Source organism: Drosophila navojoa, chromosome 2, assembly GCF_054131105.1.
Source record: "Drosophila navojoa isolate 15081-1374.11 chromosome 2, UAZ_NAV_1.0, whole genome shotgun sequence".
NCBI lineage: Eukaryota > Metazoa > Arthropoda > Insecta > Diptera > Drosophilidae > Drosophila > Drosophila navojoa.
The window spans coordinates 19,916,287-19,938,528 of NC_142890.1; the positions used below are offsets into that span (position 1 = coordinate 19,916,287).

The 22,242-nt window shown below is 40.2% G+C and overlaps 1 protein-coding gene and 1 long non-coding RNA gene across 3 annotated transcripts in view; one reads left to right on the plus strand and one right to left on the minus strand.

The window, feature by feature from the left end:
• Positions 1-22,242, plus strand: part of osy (ABC transporter oskyddad) — a 48,579-nt gene that overhangs the window by 2,654 nt on the left and 23,683 nt on the right. For both annotated transcript variants that reach the window (XM_018113515.3, XM_018113514.3), the window contains one exon: positions 13,910-14,171. In XM_018113515.3, coding sequence (XP_017969004.1) covers positions 13,936-14,171 — 236 coding nt within the window. In that variant the 5' untranslated portion in view covers positions 13,910-13,935. The remainder of the gene's footprint in view (positions 1-13,909; positions 14,172-22,242) is intronic.
• LOC149092229 (uncharacterized) lies at positions 4,280-5,812 on the minus strand. Its single transcript, XR_016196228.1, has 2 exons — positions 4,552-5,812; positions 4,280-4,481 (listed from the first exon to the last, which is right to left on the minus strand). It is a non-coding gene; the product is annotated as an uncharacterized LOC149092229 (long non-coding RNA).

The following is a 22,242-nucleotide window of genomic DNA, read 5'->3' on the forward strand; positions in this document are numbered from 1 at the left end:
TGCCCGATAAGAATGTTTTTAAAAAAATGTATATATAATAATAATAACAATAATAATAATGAAAGCAAAACTTTTGCCCATTGTTGGCTATGAATTTCGATTTTAATTTATCGCCGCAATATTTTGTCATTGCGGGACTTAAGTATAACGAACCGACTTTGCATCTTACAAGTCACTCTGATGTGAAATTTCTGTTGATTATACGATGTGTCGATGCTTTTTAATTTGCATTATTTACATAGTAATTTGTACGTCCGTTGCGAGCAACATTACGTGTGTGCACTTTTCAAATTTTAGCTGATGGGGCTTTGAGTGACCTATATATATTCAGAGCATATCAAATTAAAGGTGGAGAAATGAAGTCTAATATAATATATATGAATCGAATTAAACTAAAGTCTAGTGTTGAAGACAGGGACTCCTCAAAAAACTAGAGAATCAGTTCGATAAACTTAAACTTTATATAGTCTTTAACAGACGTATAACCACCACCATTTAAGCGGTGATTAGCTGCCAAGAATTGCACATTAAAGTTTAAATTATATGGCACAGGAGCATTAAGAGGACATTAAATGCCGAAATTGTATTCAAACCGTGTAATGAATATTAAAAAATTTGTGCACAATTTATTTTCAATTATTAAACTAAATTTGAGTGTCAAATTGAAATAATTTGGATAATTGTCAGCAGCTAATTGAAGCACCAAAATTTGTAATTAGTTCGTGACTATTCGCGTGTGCACTCATTCGTTCTGACTGTTTGAGTGTATTCACAGTATTCCGAGTCAGCCAATGGCAATAAAATTCATTTGACATTTAGCACTTATTCAGGCTTTTGAGCTGAAATTAATGCAATGCAGCTAAAATATATTTAAATGCTCTTTATATTATATGTACCTATATGTGCACGTATATATATGTATATGTATATATTGCTATCAATTCATTTATTTACTTTCTTTTGTAATTGCATTGCATTCCGAAAATCGAAATTTTATTTTTGTATCCACGCTGACAGCAATTGGCATGGACTACTACTGTCAACACATTTGCCGGTAAATGATTTTTATTGAGTTTTGGGAAGGCGATTCAACATTTGGATCATTCGTTTTATTTATTGCCATACGGATGTCCCTGCAAAGGCAATTGATTTACAAGCTATGCAAGCAGAGTTAACCCACAAAAGGAAATAAAACACACACATGTACATATATGTATGTGTTTAAAAAAACAGAGCACGGAATGATTTTAACGAATTCATGCGTATCTCTCGCTATATATATATTTGTAATTATTCAATTAAAAAGACCACACATAAAATGTATAAAAATGACAGCGTCCAAAGGTAACCGCCAATAAAAATAGTCAACCAAATATAAAATAAAACAAAATTAATTGGTAAAAAAGAAAGTAAAAGGCTTTTTCTTTTTTCCTATTTTTTGTTTGTTGCCCAAACGTACAAATTGCATTTTACGCAATTTCTGCAATGATATATATTAAATTTATTTATTTGATTTAACCCTTAAATGTTTTAATGCCCTAGCAATGTAGGCTGGGAAATTATATTACCATAGTAATTGCATTGTAATTATGATATATTTTTTTATTATTTATATTTAAGCTATAAATAAAAAATTCTCAATTTGAACTTTTCATACATTCAGTCGAACTTAAATCCTATATAAAATAGTTACAAAATATATTTATAAAAATTATTGAATACCTTTTATCTATTCTTCTGCCTCGATCTGCTGTCTAAACATTAATAAAAATCATTTTCATTCATATTAAAGTTTTATAATTCTAAATAATGCAGAATATATACAAAACGGCTGCTTCCGAAATTATGCAAATGTTTATAACAGTCTAAGGACTGTGGGTGAATGTGTGAAGTGGGAAAGTAAAGGACGACTCACCCTCGAATCAATGCGGAATCAATAGCCTGAGCGATAAACAATCAGTGAATGCGAAAATAGATTTTCCAAGTCATATTTTTTTATGCCTAAAAAAAAGAAGAAGAGAGACGAAGCGAATTCGTTTGCATGAAAATATGCAAAGTTTTTGCATTTATTCGACAACGACAACCACTAAGAGTAATAAGCCACTTGTAAGGCAGCACAATGCCACGCCCACCACCTCAGCTCGCGTGAGACTGTGCGTGTGCGTGAGCGTGGGGAGACGTTTGACACATTTGCATAATCTGAAGCAAATCTTTGGTAACAAGTAATCGAAAATAAATTTGCATGACAAATAGTGGTCGATGCGGGACGTGGGGGAGGACTGAGGACAGAGTCTAGATGGGATTTGACACAAACTTCACAGAAGTCTGCACTTGATGCGCGATATCCGTAAATACACACACACACACACATAATAAATATATATATACTTCTTTTTCTGTAAATATGCAGCGTGATAGACGCGACTTTTGCATTGGGGCGTGCAAAATTTAATCACAATTTAAATTGAAAATTTTCAAAAAAAATTCAAGTGAGCTTCATTTTTTTCATTTGGGCCCTCTTCACAGCTGCAAATAGACAAACAACTGAGGCGAGCCCGCCGCAGGCCGCAGGCCAGCAACCACAGCGGCAACAACAACAGCGACATCGTCGAGTAATTGCCAAATGTTTGCGTACATATGTAAAAGTAATATTTGCATATAAACAGCCATATGTAGCCGATTTTCATTCGGCTGTGCAACGCACTTTTTCCACAGGGCCTCCCGTCTTATTTGCATACTATTTCAAAAGGTTGTCTGAAACATTTTTTTATTGCCACGCTGAGCTCCATATGACATGCATGCAAATACATACGTGTGTGTATGTGTGGGAGTGGGACGCCAAACGCCGTGATTTCATTTAAATAATCAAGAAGCATTTTATATTGAAATTAAACCGTAACCCAGCGGAGCAACATATAGATGACTTTTTAAGCCACTAAGTCATAGCGAATACTGCTTCGCAATTGTGTACGAACTTTATATGTTTCCAGTTGATAGCTTGCTCAAGTGCTGAAGTTGGCCAAAAGCGGCTTATGGCAGAGGCGAAATTCTAGCAATGCCAGCTTTGGGGTTTTTCTTTATACGTGCTACAAAAAGTTCCCAGAAAACGAATTCTTTTTTAGTGCCTTAACGAGAAATACTCTGTTTGAGGCTAAAGAAATTCTAGAAAATATTAATTCGGGTATATTTAATGAAGCGCTGAAAGTGAAGGGAATAATTGGGAAGTGAAGTGAACTGCATGAAGAAGAGATGCATCAATAAATTGTTGTATATTATCTTCACTGTGACCTTCACTCCTCGCATTGAGCATACCTGTTTTTGAACCACTTTTATAGCTACAGGGTATACGAAATTAAATAAAAACTAAAATCAGTTTACGATTACTCACGACAGACGCAAGCGAGCAAACAAAACCTGACTAAGCGCTGAGACAGCATGACTAGACCTAGGTAAAAACTCGAACGAAAAAAATAAAATAAAATAAAATTCAAGAAGCAGCAGCAGAAAAAAATCCAACGAAGAAGCAGCAGAAGACGCTAAAGAGGTGCCGACTGAAATGTGAAACTTGCAAGCGTAACCGCTGCACCACAGTCAGCGGTGGGTCTCACTGCAATTTGCTCAACTGTAAAACCGAGTTAAATGCAATCACAGCGCGTTTCTCTGCTATTTGTTGTTGTTTTCGCTTTTTGGTTTTTGGTTTTTAATTGTTAATTGTTACTGAATGCGAAATTTAGCTGGATGCTTGTTCAAAAACCTTGAAAGCTCTGTTGCTGGCCATCTCAGATTATGTATTTAACAACAAACTAAATATCGCTGTGTTGTTGCTGCCATGCTGCTGTTAATTACTAGATTTCATTGTTTATATACAAAACGATAAATAAACAAAACTGAACCATGAATTCCTGCCAGCAAAATAGGTGAATTGTGCGCTAGCATAACATATATTTAAATGACCCTTTTTTATTGGCTCTGCCAGCCGCTTGTCGCCCCGTGCGGGTCCATGTAAATCAGAGTTTCTGCAATTGGCCGCAGCAAAATAAATGCGACAAATATTTTTGTTCATTGCACAAATATTGTTTGTTATGGTTCAGGCAGCGCCATCTGTGCGAAATGCAAGTGGACAAAAGCCAAATGAATTTCATATATTTTATTTTATTGCCTTTGATTGCGATATTGTCATGCGTTTGACTTGCGCCCCTTTATTGTCTTCCATCGGGCAATTAAATGTGCCAAATATATTTATTCTTTATTTATGATTACGATGCTCGAATTCAAGAAGTTAAACGAACTTTAGTTAAATTGCTTCAATTCATTTGCAAATTTCTTTGCAATTTATGGTATTTCATATTTATGCATAGAATTTACACAAACAATTAAATTAAATGCGCCCTTTTAAATTTCTGCACAGCTCTGAAATATTTAAAAGCAATTTGCTTTAAATTCGCCGTAGCATTTCTGTCTGTCTCCTGCCCTGATGCGCACTGCGAAAAGAAAGCAATAAAGGCCTTTAAATATTTACACACTCACACAAAAGCGCAAACAAACAAATACCCGCCCTCCCCTCGCATCCGCCCCCTCTGCCAGCGGCACAGAGGCATCCTTCATGCTCATATGCAAATAAATGCTAAGCACGAGACGTGGCTGGGCGTAAGAAGATGCTGCTCCCATCTCGACTTTTGCTTGAGTGCGTTGGTTATGCCTTGATTTCGGATCGCATGCGTGGTTTTTCAGCCGCACAGCACAGCACAGCAGCGCGACGCGACGCGACGCGGCGTATACTTGATAGATTTCAAACAAATTCTCAAATGTATGCATTTCGTAGGCTTTGTTTGGGATGTGTTGTGCTCTGTTCCGTTCCGTTCTGTTCTGTTCTGTTGTGTTGAGCTGGATGCTGGTGCCGTCTGTTGACTTCTGTAAGTGACTGATGGTGTCGGAGCGATTTGGCGACGCAGCTATTCCCAGACCTATGCCGGCATGTATGTATGTTGCGGGCCGCAGCTCAGCCCCGCTCTGCCGCCAACAGCAGCTGCAGCCTTCGCCTTGCGCTTGTCACACAAATTTCAGCAACACTTTCGCTGCGCTGTCTGTGGATGTGTCTGCCTCCGTCTGTGTGTTGCCATGTACATGTCAGTGCTTGTCTAAGCCCTTCAGCTGCCCTCAAACCTCGGGGCCACAAACCCAATTCCGATTGCAAACCAAATCCCAAAACGTAACCTGAAACATGCCCAAGCCAGACGCAATGCACTTTATGTTTTAATGCTGCTGCTGCTGATGACGGCGCCAGCGTCTCGAGGCTGCTTCTCCTGCTTGTCCTTTTCACAGTCTCCTGCCCACTGTGCCCGCCTCTGCTGTCGCTGCTGCTGCTGCTACGGCTGCTGCAGCGATTGTCAACGTCATCATCATCAACGTCTGCCCTTGTTGCCGCTAATCCATGTCAGGGTCCTGCTGCAGTGATTCTCGCACTTGTTGTTGTTGTTGTTGTTGATGCTGTTGTTGTTATTGTCAAGTGCAAATGTCTCTGTAAAATATGCAAAGACATAAATATTTCAATGTGCCTGCCTGCCTGTGTGTGCGTCTGATAAAAACTACAGCTTGTTGAATATTAGAGATGAGCACCAATGGCAGAATATAAATAATATTTTACATAAAACAGAGATTCATTTTATTCAATTCTTGGAAATTAGATAGTTGCTAAGGAAACTATTCATCGAATTACTGCGAGTACTGGACAATTTCTTGGAAAATGTGACTACTTTTCATAGAACGACATTTTCTCAGTTGGGAAGCTTAAACAGAAATTATTATTTCAGACCAGATGAATTTCATTTATGCTGTTGTCATGCAAAGAAAATAACTAAGTAGAAAAGGGAGTGGGATTCAATAATCACAGAGAGTAGTCTGAGCTGGTCTAAGTTCAAGGCACTTAGAGTCTCTAGAGCTCAGTCAAATACGGAACTTCAGGGTTAAACAAAGTAATATTAACTTGAAAGAGTGCGAAAGTCTCGTAGCATGAGTATTCGCGCAAATAAATGTAATAAAAATGTAATTTATTCATATAACTGTGTAATTAAAGTTCACTTATCTGGAAGCAATCAATTCCAATTCATTTTACGGTCCAATCAAGAGCAAGACCTTTAACATTAATGAAACAAGTTACTGGAACTAACAATCACTAATTATCTGGTAGTAGAGGCAAACTAGAGTTGAGCCAGTTTATATATGTATATTATTTCTTTGCCAAGGATATCAACTAAAAACAGGGAGCTGCGATCAAGTCACAGTCACTGTGATCGAGTCACAGTTGTGCGCATTGCTGTCGTCTTCGACGCCCTTTATGCTCTGTGGCTGGCTCTGCACGTGCTTATTAGATTATGTCTTGTGAGTGGGCGTGGCAAGGTTAATGTCACAGTTGTTGCAACAAAAGAGCTGCTGCAGCCGCTTGTCCAACTGACCCCAGCCAATTACACATGGATAGCGCACTCGAAATTGAATTTCTGGCCAGATAAACTTCAACTTGTGATGCACACAGACGGAGATGGCGAGCTATTGCATTGCATTGCATTGCATTGCATTGCATGTCGCAAGCACTTGAGTTCTGTTTTCTAATGTGCGTGCGAGTAACATGCAATTTTGTAATAGACGAAGCTGCAATCATTTGCATACTAGATACGGCATTGCAACAGCTACATACATACATACATATATTGCTGCTGACGTCGTTGTTGCCATTGCTTTGTTGTTATTTGGCCGAGCAGGCAGCAAAATAATATTCACTGCCAAGTTTAAGCGGCATTAGTCTACTCATATAACAATCTATCTATATCTGTATGTGTATATATATAAATATAAAACTATAATACTTGAATGCCAGATAGTTTTTCCACTGAGACTGAGCACGACCTTTGCGGCCGTTTGTATTATGGCAGTTCTCTAATAGGCACGTTAATTAGTAGCTAGATTTACGAAACCTGTTTTCCGAGTCACACACACACACACACACACAGCTATAGTCAATGAGTGACTAGTGCTATGCAATCGTCAGTTTTTTTCTCCCTCAATACAATTACTGTTTGCTCAGAGTCCACATGGGAGAGGATGCACATTCCTTGTCTTGCCCCTGAGCTCATCAAACTCTCTTGACTCTCGAGTGGAGCGCTCAAAGTCGATGCGCTGCATGTTGCATAAGCTGCTTAATCCTCAGCTGAATCAATACCAATAATTGACATAAAGCTGCTAATTTCAGCTGCTCAAAGTGCATGCATCACTCAATTGACTCGACTTGGCTCTGAAAACCTGCATTTTGTTCGATTGACTCGGATAAGTTCGAAGGCTGCAACTGACAAGTGTCTGAGACTCTGTGTGTGTGTGTGTGTGTGTGTGGCTTGTTCCTTGACCACAGCTTGACTTTAGTAATTTAGTTTGATTATCTTGATACTGTTGCTAATGCTGTGAGACATTGAGTTGTTTGCTCACCGATAGATTTCAAAGTCTAGACTGACCAAAACAGCAATAGTTGCCAGCCACGTGTGGGGCAGTTTTGTGAATAACAAGCCTAGCACGATAATTGGTTATTTACAAGCCTAAAGATACTATTTAGTGCCTGTTTGGCTATCATTATCGCAAATGAGGGCTATAAAAATATACATATATTGTAGCTCTAACGAAATTGCTAAGCTTGCTGAGAGACAAAAGTGCCATTCAATTAGTGCTCAGGCACAGATGATTTAAAGCCAAGTAAAAATCTAAGCTAAGTGGCGTAAAAAACAAAATTAATTGACAGCCATAAAATATATTGTTCTACGCAGTAATTAAAATTAATCTGAAACCTTGAAGTGTTTGCTCAACTAATAACAGAAATAAAAATCATCTTTTTCTGTAGTTTCTCTCAGATATAGTTCTCGAAATATCTTTTTTCGGGCATCTGGTATACAGAGCTGAAGCGCGACGGTCTCGCCAGACTTGCCCCGGGCGACTGTGTGTCAAATCAATTGCATCGATGTCCAATTTAGCAGTTGACCAATTGGGTTTGCTTATGCAGCTGCAAACTAGAATTTTGAATTCACAATTTTCAATTAACAGTGCCAACAAATGCGCTGAGTCAGCTCGAATCAGTCGGTGTGCGAGTCGGCGGGGAGGTTCGACAGTCAGAAATGAGCAACGAACTGCAAATAGAACATTGAGAGAAAAAGTCGAGTTGAATTCGTCGTTGGGGCATAAATATGATTAATTATAGTGTGGCACTTCATAAGACAAATGTGAAAACTATGCAAATGAATTGTTAATTTTCCTACAATTAATCAACAACAGCAATGGCTATTTCAATTCGTTCAGTGTAGCTAATGCGAAAGCAGAGAATAACACAAAGTTAACAATGTTGCGCCACACTACAAAACGCATAAAAGTATGCTACGTGAATGGAAAACGATATGTTCGAGTTGCCAAATGTGTGTGTGTGTGTGTGTGTGGGCAGCGCGCATTGGCTTGTGTGTGTGTGTGTGGGAATGTACTACCCAACCATATGCTAGTGTTCGGCTCCCTTTGGAAATGGCTTAATCAACATTACAGCGCCAAATGCAGCCAGCCAATGGCAAATAATACAAAAAGGGGTGGTTCGATACCGTTTTGCCCTGCATCTCAGATGCAGTTTTCTCATGCACAGATTTACTTTTCAGCAAGGCAAATTCTGTCTAGCTGCCATTATTCAAGCGTTCAACAACTTTCTTACTCATTAATTGATTGTCAATCAGGAAAATTGTTTACGTTAGTCTCTGCCCTTTAAATGTTTTTGGCGTTGCTTGAATTTTCCATTAGCAAAACATAATTCTCTGCAGCTAATTAGCTTAGGCACTACATAGACACCGCTCGCTGTTGTATTTATGCGCAAACTTTTCATTTATAAAACTGGAATGAAGGGTTTTCGAGCACTCGTAAGTATTTCGTATAGCTATAGTCCGCAGCTGGTGTTCACCTCAATAGCGATTGCGCAAATTATTTGCTCGTAAATCTCACTGAAACGAGCCGCGTGGCAAGGCTTCGATGATTATTTACTAACAAATGGCTCGTAATAATTGCGGCTCATGTTGCCAGCAGAGCAAAGGCAAAAACAAAACCAAAAAATAGGCTTCATTAAATACAAATGTGCTTGGCAAACGACCAACCCACAGAAACCCCAAAACCCAAAACGAGCCTAACAAATGATCTATACATGTGCACATCTGTGTGTGTCTATGTATGTATATGTGTGTGTGTGTGTGTGTGTATATGTGTGTGTGTGTGTATGTGTGTGTGTGTGTGTGTGTGTGTGTGTGTGTGTGTGTGTGTGTGTGTGTGTGTGTGTGTGTGTGTGTGTGTGTGTGTGTGTGTGTGTGTGTGTGTGTGTGTGTGTGTGTGTGTGTTTGTGTGTGTGTGTGTGTGTGTGTGTGTGTGTGTGTGTGTGTGTTTATTTGAGCGAGTGATGAGCTACATACGTAGAATGCTTTCTGGTCTGAAAATTGTGTTACCTATTCATGAGTTTATGTTGTTTTGGTTTTGTGTTTTTCGAAAACAAAAAAAAAAAAAAAAGAAATTATTAAAGAAGAACATATGAAATCGAGAGACTGACACTGTTGTTCTGTGTAATTTTTGAGGAAAAGCCATGACCTTTGCAACAGATAAACATATTTTGCTGAATGCCTGCCTTAAACTAGCTGTTATGTAAATTCTTTTGTGTGTGCAAATGAGTGTATTTGTCCATGTTTGTAAGAGCTTCTCGAACTAGCCTATTACTAACACATGAACGGTTTCTTCCTTCTTTTCTTTTTCCATTTGCCATTGGGCGTCAGATCTTTGCTGTTGAATTTATTGTGCGTAAAATTTTGTGCAAATTTTGTTGCGAGTGCAATCAGAGAGATGGAGAGAGAAAGTGGGAGAGAGAGAGAGGGAGAGAGGGACCGACAACTTACAATAGCTTTGTGTATGTGCAAAAATAAATATAAATATTTATTACTTGCCGAAAAGTGACTTTTGTTTGGCTGTATCTGCTGGGCTGCCTCAGTTCTTTGCTTTCGTAATGTTTTTTTATGTAAATGAACCGAGTCGAGAAGTGCGCGCCACATAGAGGCATTGACCCATTTGATAGTTGCCGTAAACTGTGCGCAGTTATGGTCAAGATTGTCGAGCATTTACGGCGACTTAGCCAAGTTGCCATAGCAATCAAATGCTGCATTCCAGCAAGCACCCAATGGCGCCTGCCTACAGGAAGACAATTGCAAATGAAACCAGCGGTCAGACAAGCTATAAGCCCTGTAAAGCCGTAGCATTGCTCAACTAGGGTGAGACTAGAGGCCTAGAGGCGTATTAAAATGGAATAATATATATTTCTATATAAAAGCAACTATGATTGACTTGATAATTGGCTGACAGCTGATAAGCTCAGCTCTCTCGAAGTATCAAGAGTTATAAATAATATTATTTTATTATACTGTTTCTTGATTTCATTTGAGCCTTGAATCGCAGCCTCGATCTGAACTCTGCCGCGATTGCTCGTGATTAACATCTCGATGGGGCCCAAAGTTTATGCGCACGATAAACATTTACTGTTGACACCATAAACGCACAGATCATGGCGCATACATATTACATAATATTTCCTATAAATATATGGCACATCATATAAATGCAGTAAACCAAATGCTGTACAAATATGTGACTCGCATTTGCAATAAACAATGCCGCAGACGAGTTTCGGCTTTTATAGACTTATTTACCTGGAACACACAAAGAACAAAGAGAAAGAAAGAAAAGAAACAAAACCGAAGCAGAACTTTTGTCATAGATATCCCTGAGGAGATAGATGCGTAGGTGTGTGCGTAGGCGCCTAAATTCGTGTGTTTGTACGGCTAGACAGGCGGCAGGCACCAGATAATCATTTCATTTTACAACTTTTTTTATTTGTCCCCCTCGCCTTCGAAAAACTTGTGAACTCTCTTTGTCGCGTCAGGTTTGCTGTGGTTTTTGTTGTTGCTGCTGCTGCTGTATTTCGTTTTATTGCGGCGTTTATATTTGTTGTCAGGAAATACCTTTGTATGCTCACATTCGATAGATACAATCGCAGCACGCAACAATTTGCAGTTCTTTATGTTACCTGAACTTCAAACTTTCTGTGTGAGAGTGAGTGTGAGTATGTATGTGTGTGACTGTATTTGTATGTTATTTATAAGCATATTTTACCTTTCATGCATGTGCACAGCTGCCGCGCCCCACACTCCAGTGCCCCGCTCTCGAGCCTTGTGTGCGATTTTATTTATTTCCGTTTCGCTTGCCTGCCAAGTTGGCACCTGTTCCTGCAGCCAAAGGTACGGCATTCCAGCCACAAAGATTATAGAGAGCAGACACAAATCTGTGCAGCCGATATAGATACTGTTAGGTAGAGGCACGTGAAAACTTTAAAAGATTCTCCGTGACCCAAACAAAGGCAACTGCCCATCATTCCCCCGGCCTGCCGATCTGCCTGTCTGCTTGCTTTCAGTTTGTTCACGTGCCGTTCCCTGCTTTATTACAATAAAAGATACTTTCCTCTCTTTGAATACATTCCTAGTTTGCCAGCACATTCCCAAACTCTTGTTTCTGGTTGTGGGCAATTTACTTTTTGGTAAAAATATTGCATACCAGAATTTTTGTTGTTTTCGCAATTTGCAGCCACTCAAAGATTTGCTACGTGTCTTGTTTGCTTTGTATTTGTGCTTGGTCAAGGTAGTTGCTCCAGCCAGGACTAAGTTGCAGAGTTGTTTGATTAAATTTGTGGTTTCTGTGGTGCCCAGCTAGAACCAATCAGCCTGTGAGCTCCTGCGACCGTCTGGAAGATGATAAAGATAAACAAAGTTTTAATTGGTGGCCCTAACACGATCGAGAGGAGGCAAAGGTCAGCGGTTATTATGGAAAGTACGAGCTCAATCAAACACTCTGCGACTAACCAGAATGTGGTGTGAATTTCAGAGAAAACTAATTTATCATATATCATTATATATTTGATTATCAACTGCTTTGTCTGCACCGCCAATGGAAAAAAAAAATGAGATTACGACTCTGCTTGTTGAGCTGTGGCTTATGAAGCAAACGGAGAAATTATAGCGCCAACTATTGCTGTAGTGAAGCACAGGGCGTATGTATAATAAGGTTTTTGGTGAGCCAATGTACAGCTAAGAAATGAGTTGATATCATTATTTGTTTATCTCTTCATCACATCATATACATTTAACAATTTATATTCAATTGTCTTAGGACAATACGGAAATCAACTCATGCATTCGTTTAGCTCTAGACTTTTAATAGCTCACTTAGCTCAAGCTGAGCAAGCTGGCCTTTAATCGTAATAATGTAATTATTTCGCAACAATACTTTGAATACAATAGTCGGGGTGGCTCTTCGGCTTATCGTGTGTGGAGCTGGCAACTACTTACATGTTTAAACAATATTTCTTAATTGAAATGCTGCGGGGCAGCTTCTGACTTGTATTACCACAGACTGGCACTAGAGCTAGACAGAGGGGAGGGGCGGCTGGAGGACTCCTAGTTGAACATTTGCAGTGACAGCATTTGGTCAGGCCATTGCTCATGAGCTTGCCCCGCAGCAGCACAAGCCCAGGCGAGCCGCACCAAGCCGCACCACCAGCAACCCACCCAACACTTCTGCTTACAATTTTGCCAGCACTGCAAGCGAGCTGAGCAGAAATTAATTACATTGAAGTCATTTATCAAGAAAGTTTATTTCTTGCTGCCGGCCCGGGGTACGGCTGCGGGTCGGGGCCCATGGCGGAGTGCTAGACCGGGCGGGGAGGGGGGGAGTCCCGAAAAAAGCCACGCTAACCAAAAGCAAAACCGAGCCCAGCCTCGAACCACAAGGCGTCAGTTGTTGTTTACTTTTGGTTAGTTATTTGCTGTTGTTATGCTGATTTTTATTTATTTGGCCAGCCCATTGTTAGTGCGAAATAAATCAATAAATGAGACGGAGCTTAGGATATTTTTTGCTTTTTTGTTTTGTGTTTTATTGGGGTTTTTTCCGTTTGCTGTGTGGGCTCTTCTTTTGTTTTTGTATTTTTGCCTGAGGTTTGGCCAAAATAATTGCGAAACTTTAGCGGCAATTCGCAAATTGTTTGCTGCATTTTCGATTAGCAAAATGTCAACTTGAAACGAGAATGAGAATGGGAATGGGAATGGGAACGGGAATGGGAATGAGAATGAAAATTAAAATGAAAGCGAATACAAATACGAATAGGAAAAGGCAAATGCTCGAGCACTTGCGCCAAAATAGCTGTTCGCCCGCCAGGAGGTCAGCGAGCGGGTTGCAGCCATTTTGAAAATTTCATTTCGCTGGCTGTTAGAAAATTGGCAATGGCCAAAACAACTTTGAGCTGCCACTACATGGCAGCAATATCCATCACGGGCTAACTGCACGGCACTGCCCAAGCTTGGCCATATACAAAAATTGGTTTAATCAACTGTGAAACAACTGCAGCAGCAGCAGCAACAGCAACAGCATCAGTAGCAGTAGCACTGGCAAAAATAGCCACTAAAAAGAGAACAACAAATACTAGAACAGTGACAAGAGCGGCAAATGGTTAGAGCTTGCCCGGGTTAGACGTGTATTGACAGCAGCCAAGGGCTCGGGAGTTGGCTTCATTTACGCGAGCTGCTGCGTGGGTCATGTCAGGCCATAGCTCTGGCTACATACACAGAAATAAAAAAAAAATAAAAAATACATATGTATATATACATATATATGTGCGTGGTGCTTATCGATTCACTTTCCTTGTCAATGCACAGCGTTGCTGTGTATAAGGTTCGCCAATTTAGTTTTCGTGATTGTTTTTATTTCAATTTTCTAACTGTGCGTCAATATTCACATAGATTTGCTTCTGTATCGACATTTGCAGCCAACGACAACAGCAGCGCATAAAATATGGACGCCGAAGCCGATGGAGTGCCTCCGACGGCGCCAGCTGCAGCTGCAACCACGGCGAACAGCGATCTCGATTTAGCCGCCCGCCGTCGCCTCTTCATCTCACAGCCCTCGACGCTGGCGACACGCCGCCAGCAGGCCGTCTGCGTGAGGCGCGCCCATAAGATGTATGGCGGTGGCAAGAATCCAAATATTGTGCTGGATGGCCTGAATATGACAGTGCCCAAGGGCTCCATGTAAGTAGTGCTCGCTGTTTCAAGAACTCGCTTTAAGTGCGCTCTCCAGCCATGACGAAAATTCTTAAATTTACATAATACAGATGTGTGAAAAGTAGTCAACCGTTTTATATACTTGTCTCAAGATGTATGAATATTTCACATATTACAAGCATTGGGCTCCAGATATATGTGTTCGAGTGTCAGAGTTTTAGTTACTCGACAGAGTTTTATAAAGCATTTGATTGGGATTAGCCTAATTAACACAGAAGCACATAGTATTAATACTAAAACTATGCATATTCAAATATATATTTACGAAACGTATAGCAAGACAAATGGACTTCATCAGCTTTAGTTTTTAGATACGTATCTGAACGCACTCGTATAAATTTTACTTTCAATAAAACTAAAACCTGTTTAGAATTATGAAATTGTGTCAACAGGTAAAAAAAAAAAAAAAAAAAAAACACAATTTGTGTGAGGCGTTTCAATCAGCTGAACAAGCTGATTAAAGCTCGCGCTCTATTTGGCGATTAATATTTAAATAGTTGACTCAATCAAAAGCCAAATAGGGAAGACTCTTGGGTCTTAGGGCTCACATGTGCTGAGAGTTATCCAACTGAAAACTTAAAATGCACTGAGAGAGTAGATTAAGTGTATGTGTGTGTGTGTCTGTGAGTTTGCTGTAAAATGCTATTGACCGCATTTAACACTCGAATCGCTATGGATTCGGAGTTACCAAGCGCTAAATGAGTTGAAAATGAAGACGACGACGCGACGTCGACAAACGATAAGTGGGTCAATGTCAGCACTTGAAAAACTGCCAAATTAACACACAAAGCGTGTGTGTATGTGCGTGTGTGTGTATGACTTAACCAGACGTTGGCCCAGAGAAACGTCACAGTCTCTGAAACGGCAGCAGCAGCAGCATCAGCATCTGGAAACTGAAACCAGTTTTGTAGACAAGACACAAACCACAAGCGAGGCGCGATGAGCGCGTGCACTGGCGTTGCCAGACTTTCGAAATGGGCAACAAAAACATGAATGAAACAGCTTACACAGAAGTTTGACCATGAAATCATCGATGCGATTGCCTTGAGGCGGGTGTTTGCTTTGGTCATTTGGCGAGATATTTCACACCACTCACAAAATTGACTGACAGATTGACGGACGCACTGACAGACAGAGACGCAAATCAGTGAGAATACACACGCACATATAGACGAAAACCATACATACATATATGCAAGCCGACACGTTGTCGCGAGTTTTACCCCGAAAAATTCTGGCCTCAAGCAGACAGACAAAAAGACCAAAAAAAGAAGACAAAGTAGAAGAAAATATAAAATGGGAACGAGCAACTGTCAGCGACGCGTTAGTGTGAACAAAAAGATTTAGCACAAAATATGTCGCCCCGACTCAGCCGTCTCGAGTTCTCTCCGACTGTCAGCCAAGCCCTCGGCAAAGATTTCTGCTGTTGCCAAATAAAGAAAAAAAAAAAAAGAAAGGAAGACGATGGGGAGAGAGGGTGATATAGAGAGAGACTGTGAAATCCCTAAGCTCAAAAGTTTTTAGGCGCTCTCATAGGCGCAGCTCCATCAGCTACCGTCCCGCCGTTTGTCTCTTCTGTCTGCTCGTGTCTGAGTGAGTCGGCTGACTGACTGACATACAGATATACTATAAATGTAGGAACAACGACAAGTATAGACAATAGGCACTTGAAAGCTGTCGACTGAAGGTTTGTTCTGCGGTCTACAAACACTCGCACATAAATCACGCCCCTTCACGCATAAATAAAGTACGTAGAAATTGCGCGGTTTCTGCCCAACAGCCATGAATAGAGTCAAATTTATGGGCATTGTGCTCAGTGTACTTGATTTGCTCGATTGAAAAGTCCGTCTGTGGTTTTAATTGAATAACGACAATCAGTTAGCGATGACCCAATAAAAAATCCCGCCGTCATCCTGCAAACGAAGGACATAAATTCCATTGGCTAATAAGTGGCAGGCGGGGGAAATACAAAAATAAATAATAAAAAAATAAAAAAAATTGAAATTCTGCAACCGACAATGCTTGACGGAAGTATGTTCTCGAAAGTGGATTAAAGTGTCCTGAAAGTGCTCAATCAATGATGAAAAAACTGAAAGAGGCGTAAATTTGGTATTTTTGGACCGATTCAAGAGACTTTAAATAAAATGGTATTTTATTATTAATAATTGAGTCGTAATAAGAAGTGTATCTGTATCTGTATCTGTATCTGTATCTGTATCTGTATCTGTATCTGTATCTGTATCTGTATCTGTATCTGTATCTGTATCTGTATCTGTATCTGTATCTGTATCTGTATCTGTATCTGTATCTGTATCTGTATCTGTATCTGTATCTGTATCTGTATCTGTATCTGTATCTGTATCTGTATCTGTATCTGTATCTGTATCTGTATCTGTATCTGTATCTGTATCTGTATCTGTATCTGTATCTGTATCTGTATCTGTATCTGTATCTGTATCTGTATCTGTATCTGTATCTGTATCTGTATCTGTATCTGTATCTGTATCTGTATCTGTATCTGTATCTGTATCTGTATCTGTATCTGTATCGTATCTGCATTGATTGAAGTTACTGGAAATAAATAAATAAATACATTTTTAAAATCCGTTTACCTCTGTGGGTACCTAAGAATCTATTTATCTATTTGTATTTCAATTTAATCTGATTTTTGTTTGCAATGGAATGTAAAAATTTCGCAAATATTCACCTTTTTAGGAGATAAACCATTTGCATCACATATCAAAAATAATTATTGCTTGCGATTTGCGAATATTGTGTAATGCGAATGCCACAAATCGAATGTAAGCGGGATTAAAGAAATAATTCTAATTGGCAGAATGAAATTTGATCTCAAATAAAATGAAATTCCATTTCAGTTAGCTCATTTATTCGACTGTGTAATTTACTTTTGATTACGCTAACCGACTGTCGTCAATCAGAGGCAATTAAATATACGTAATTAAAGAGCCAGAGAAAACTGATTGCGCTTTATTGATTTATGCACGGAAAACAGTTCGATATATAACAAATATATAAAGCGATTTGCACGAAATGGGCAAGAAATTATAGCATTAGAAACGAGACTTTCAATTTACTCAATTATCCGCAATGCAGATTAATTGTGAGGAATGCAATTATTAGCGCTATGTTGCCATTACAGCAAGGTGCAGTTCACAGTTTGAAGCTGACCACAAGGAAAAATCATTTCAATTCAAGTTCTGCTTTAAAAGACTTTCTCAAGCCAAGTATCACGACAAAAGACACCTTTGTTAACCCCAAACGTAAGTCTTTAGATTGAAATGATAAATATTCCAGCTTTCAACTATGTAGGAGATGGGGATTGGCTGTGTGTGCTTTTAATCTATATTTATTATCTTCAGCTAATATATGCTGTCTGCCTCTCCAATAACTTAAAGACTATTCAAGGCTTGGAATTTAAATTTTTCCCATTGGCATTTCAAGTGCTGTGCTCTCAACTTGCTGCCCAACTGTCAATCGACCACAAATTGTAGGCCCATTGATTGCTGTGTAATTTGTGTGATAATGACTTTTCCGACATGATTTATACATTCAGCTCGGTGAAACTGATATTGAGCTCTGAAAATTGTGTTGAAAATCAAACAAAAGAGCTGCATTCAATCCGAGTAATTGAGTTGAAATTTAATTCTCTGATTTTCTGAATATATCAGCCATGAGGTAACTGCCTAAATGTCACAAAACAGAATTGTCAAAGGACCTGCAAAAGAATAGGCAAGGCAGACTCTGTAATATGGCAAATCGTTGATAAATGATCCATGAAAGAAATGAAAAAGAAAACAAACAAATGGAAAATATGTTTGGCAAGCCCATAAACCAACTGCTCGGCTTATGCCTCGATGCATCGCTTGGCTTGACTTGTGAGCCGGTGCTTTAATGTGTACTAAAGTTAATTTGAGTGCAGTTTGTCCGTTTAGCTGGCGGCTTTATGAACTCGATGGTGAGTACTCTGGGTCTTGCAATGAGCAGCAAGAAGATAAATAACTGCACATGGAGTGCGGTTAAAATTGCAGCATCCATTAACTTGATAAAGAACTGAAATTTGTGCATATCAGAAGCACAACTAAAACTTTGCTATTATTTAGCATTGCACTTGGGCTTGAGCAAACTGAACTCTGCGAAATATGGCTGGAAAACATGCTGGCCAGGTAGGTAATACCACTGCATGGCCATGGCCAACATCAACAACAACGGCAACAATGGCCTGACGGAGCCGCCATTATTTTGACATACGATGGAGCTGAGAGTCGGCCGGAACAATGGAAAACACGAGCGCTGAACCATTTTACACGCAGGCAAAAGGACGCAGCGTCCGTGGACTAGGACCCAGGCCTGTTGATGTTGGGGCGGTCCAGGGTCCAGGGTATTACAATGCTCAAAACACAAATACACAAACATACATACACACACACACACACACACACACAGAGGCACACAGAGAGAACATGAAGAAACATAATGGCTGCTTACAATTTGTGAACGAGCATAATGCGAACATTACATCCGCGCCATTGTTTCTTGCCCCTGCCCCACGCTCCGGACTGTTCGCTTCTCGCTTCTCGCTCCTACTTCGTCCTTCTCGAGGCCCAGCGAGCACCCATGGGGTGTCGTTGAGTCGGGCGTACCGTTGGCAGGGTGTCTAAATTAAATTAAAGCTGTTTAGGTGTAATTGGTCGTTGAGAGGGGTCACAGCCATGGCAAAGGCAGCGTGCCTCGAGTGGCGCTTTTGTCCGAAAAGGAGAAGTGACCCTTTTTTGTCCAGCCCGTGCTGGGGCCCATACATATTGCAGAAACCATGAAAATGGCCAATTAATGGTGCATGAGTCAGGCCAAATTGAGCGCGCACACACAATAAACAGCCCATACAAGAGATTATAAAGCGCCCAACACGAAGGCCTCCGATTTTCAACACTAACAAAATGCACTCGCGCATGTATAAATATTTATATACATTCACATATGTGTGTATGTATATATATCTATATAATCCACCTTTTAATTGACACAAAATTGTTAAGGCCCGAGCGGTGTTGAGTTCGCTTTTTTAATTATTGCGCTTTTTGAGCTCTCTTAACATTGACATGAGTATTACGTGCATCAATTAATCATTACTCTACCGCTCATGTTAGTCTCCTCAGACTGCAGCGAACCTCCGATCAAAACAAGGGCCCATAGTATTTACATGTCAGTAATGATCTCTTAACATAAAAACTGTTCTAAAGTGTTATTATTGGTAATTTGTATGCCTAGTGCAAGTAACAGTCTAGCTAGAGCTAATTATACTAAAGTTAGCCCCAACAAATGATGGAATATTAGCTACATACACACTCACGCACACAGGCTGCACTTCAGGCAGGGCTGGGAATAGAGTGTGTGTTTTGTTCTCCATCACTGGGGCGGCTTACAGTGGTGCAAAGTCAATTATTGCCCAAACAACATTTAGTACAAACAATAAGCAGAGAATAGGAAATAGAATAGGCAGGGAAAAGCCTAAGCGATCTGTAAACTTTTCTTAAAACCCAAAACAAAGCTGTGTTTGGTATAATTTAAAAAAATCTATAAATCTTATGCAATAATTCAAATTAACAAGCATCATTTACAAATTCTCGAATTGTCCAGATTTCCATTTGAAGAGGCTCAAATATAAAATTCTATGAAAATGTCTTCAGCTGGTTACAAAGTTGTTTTAAATTTTATTAAGAGAAATAAACCTGCTCTTTGTTTTTTTTTTTTTTTGAGAGTACATCCTAAGATCGTACCGACTCGGCTAGTAAATTCAAGCAAATTAACATATTAACAACAAATATTCGATAGAATAAAGACCCTCAGGGCACAGCCCACTGTCCGTGCTCATTAGTAAAGGTCTGTGTCTGTCTGAGAGTGTGCTTCTTAGTATGCTTATTAGTTGCAGTCAGTCGAGTGCCTAGCGTCAACAATTAAATGCATAACCTTCTTGAACGCATGCCATTTGATCGAGTGCCCACTCATTAGCCTGACGGGGCAAACTCAGCAAACGCCATATACCACCATATAATACAGTGAAAAAGGCCTATCATATATACATATATATATACTTTTGTGTGTGGCTGTTAAATATATTTGTGTGCTGCTTGCCTCAGTACTTGGCTTACTTAAAGTTCCTTCATGTATATCAAAACACTTGAATGTAACTTTCACATGAGCCTCATTTGCTTAAATAAATGAGAAGCTAAACACCATTAGAGCAACGCCGATTTCTACTCAAAGGATAGTTATATACATATACTGCTCAAATTATAGGGCATTTTAGTGTCGAAGCAGTTTGTTTGCCTCACTCTCCCTCGCACTCTCGCTCTTTCTATCTCTCTCTTTCACCATCACTCTCTCATCATCTGGACAATATTAACTATTAAATTATTGAGTAGCTGAGTGGGGCGTCTCTGTTGGCCTATCAATCGATGACTAGCAGGGTGGATGGCTGACAGGCTGTATGATTAGGCAGGCTGTATGTACGGCTGCTAATAAGCCCAACTGGCTTTTGTGACTGCAATTTGCAATACAATTGTGACTGACACTCAAATTGGTCGACTGACAAATGGGTCTTCGTATCGATTAGGCGCGGCAAGCGCACGAGTTTCATGAAGCTCTTCAGATTTAAGGCTAAGCTAAGAGGCTTTCGTAAAATATTCAAAAGGCAAACAAGAATTAAACAAGCGGCGCGCGTCCTTAACCAGACTGCTTGCCTATTAAAAAGCGGAAATTAAAATCTTTATGGCTAATGATTAACCAATAAGGGCAACATGAAACGGAACTGCCACAGACTGAAAGGCTACAGCAAAGAATGCCAAACGAGGCAGAGAGGCTAGCGAAGAAGGCAAGGCAGGAGCCAGAGCAGCGCCGTTACTTGAGGCCGCTGGCTGACGCAGACGCTTCAACGCCCAACTGTTGTGGCATATAATTACCAAAGTGGCCCTTTGGTTTAGCCGGCTCGGCAATCGGCAGCCGGAAGTTCAACAGCCGTTGCAATGGCCGGCTTATTAGTCAAATTAGGCAGCAGCCGGTCGGCCGGTCGGCCGGTCGGATGGCCGGATGGTTGGCTGTTGGCTAGGACGTGGCCAATTGGCGCGTCAAGTAAGTGACGAACGGTACTTGGCCGCAGCGAGTCTGTAATGAAAATCGATTAAAAATGGCGCTGAGCCCGCGCGCCGAGCCCACTCCGTCCGGCACATAATGGCAAATTAATTGTAAAGTGTGCGGCCATTTTGCTTTTCTCGCTGCCTTCGCGCAGGGCGCGCAGCATTGCCATTTGAAGGATTGAAAGCAGCGTAAAACAATAATTAATTGATTGAATGTTGTTTGGAAATGGCGAAGTGCCTGCAGCCAGCAGCCAGCAGCCAGCAGCCGTAGCTAGCGCACAGTGACCAAATCAAGCCCAACCGCACGCCCCCATTCAGCTAAGTGGCATAGAAAATTAGTTTGCCCAACAAATGAATTTAATATGCTCTACCCTCAAGGCAATGTCGATTTCCTAAGGCAGTTCGGACTGTTTAACTCCGCTAACAGCTTTAACTGATGGCACTGGTTCATGAATGCTCGCTTTTGATCAACAAGCAATGCATTAATAATCAAAATATATTAATCAGCTTTGATTAGTTGATTTACTTAGTTTAGTCTGTTTGATTTATCAGAAATAAATTTATATATATATTAACTTTTATCTCTTTAGAAGGCATTTGGAATTCTGCTAGACTGTGTAGAAATAGAATCTAATTTGATTTGACTGCTAAACACTGTGAAATTTCTTGAGTACTTGAAGACCTGGCCGCGTTCATGTCCTTGGGGTCGGGTTAAGTCGTCGCAGCTCTGCAATTACAAATCGGAATGCGAATTGAAATTCAAGCAGCAATTACCCAGATCGAAATGTAAGAAAACGAAAGCTGAGCTGCTGTTGTCCCCTGCTGCCCCTGCTGCCCCTGCTGCTCCTGCTGCTCCACTGCTTTCGCTGCTCTCTCAAGGACATTAC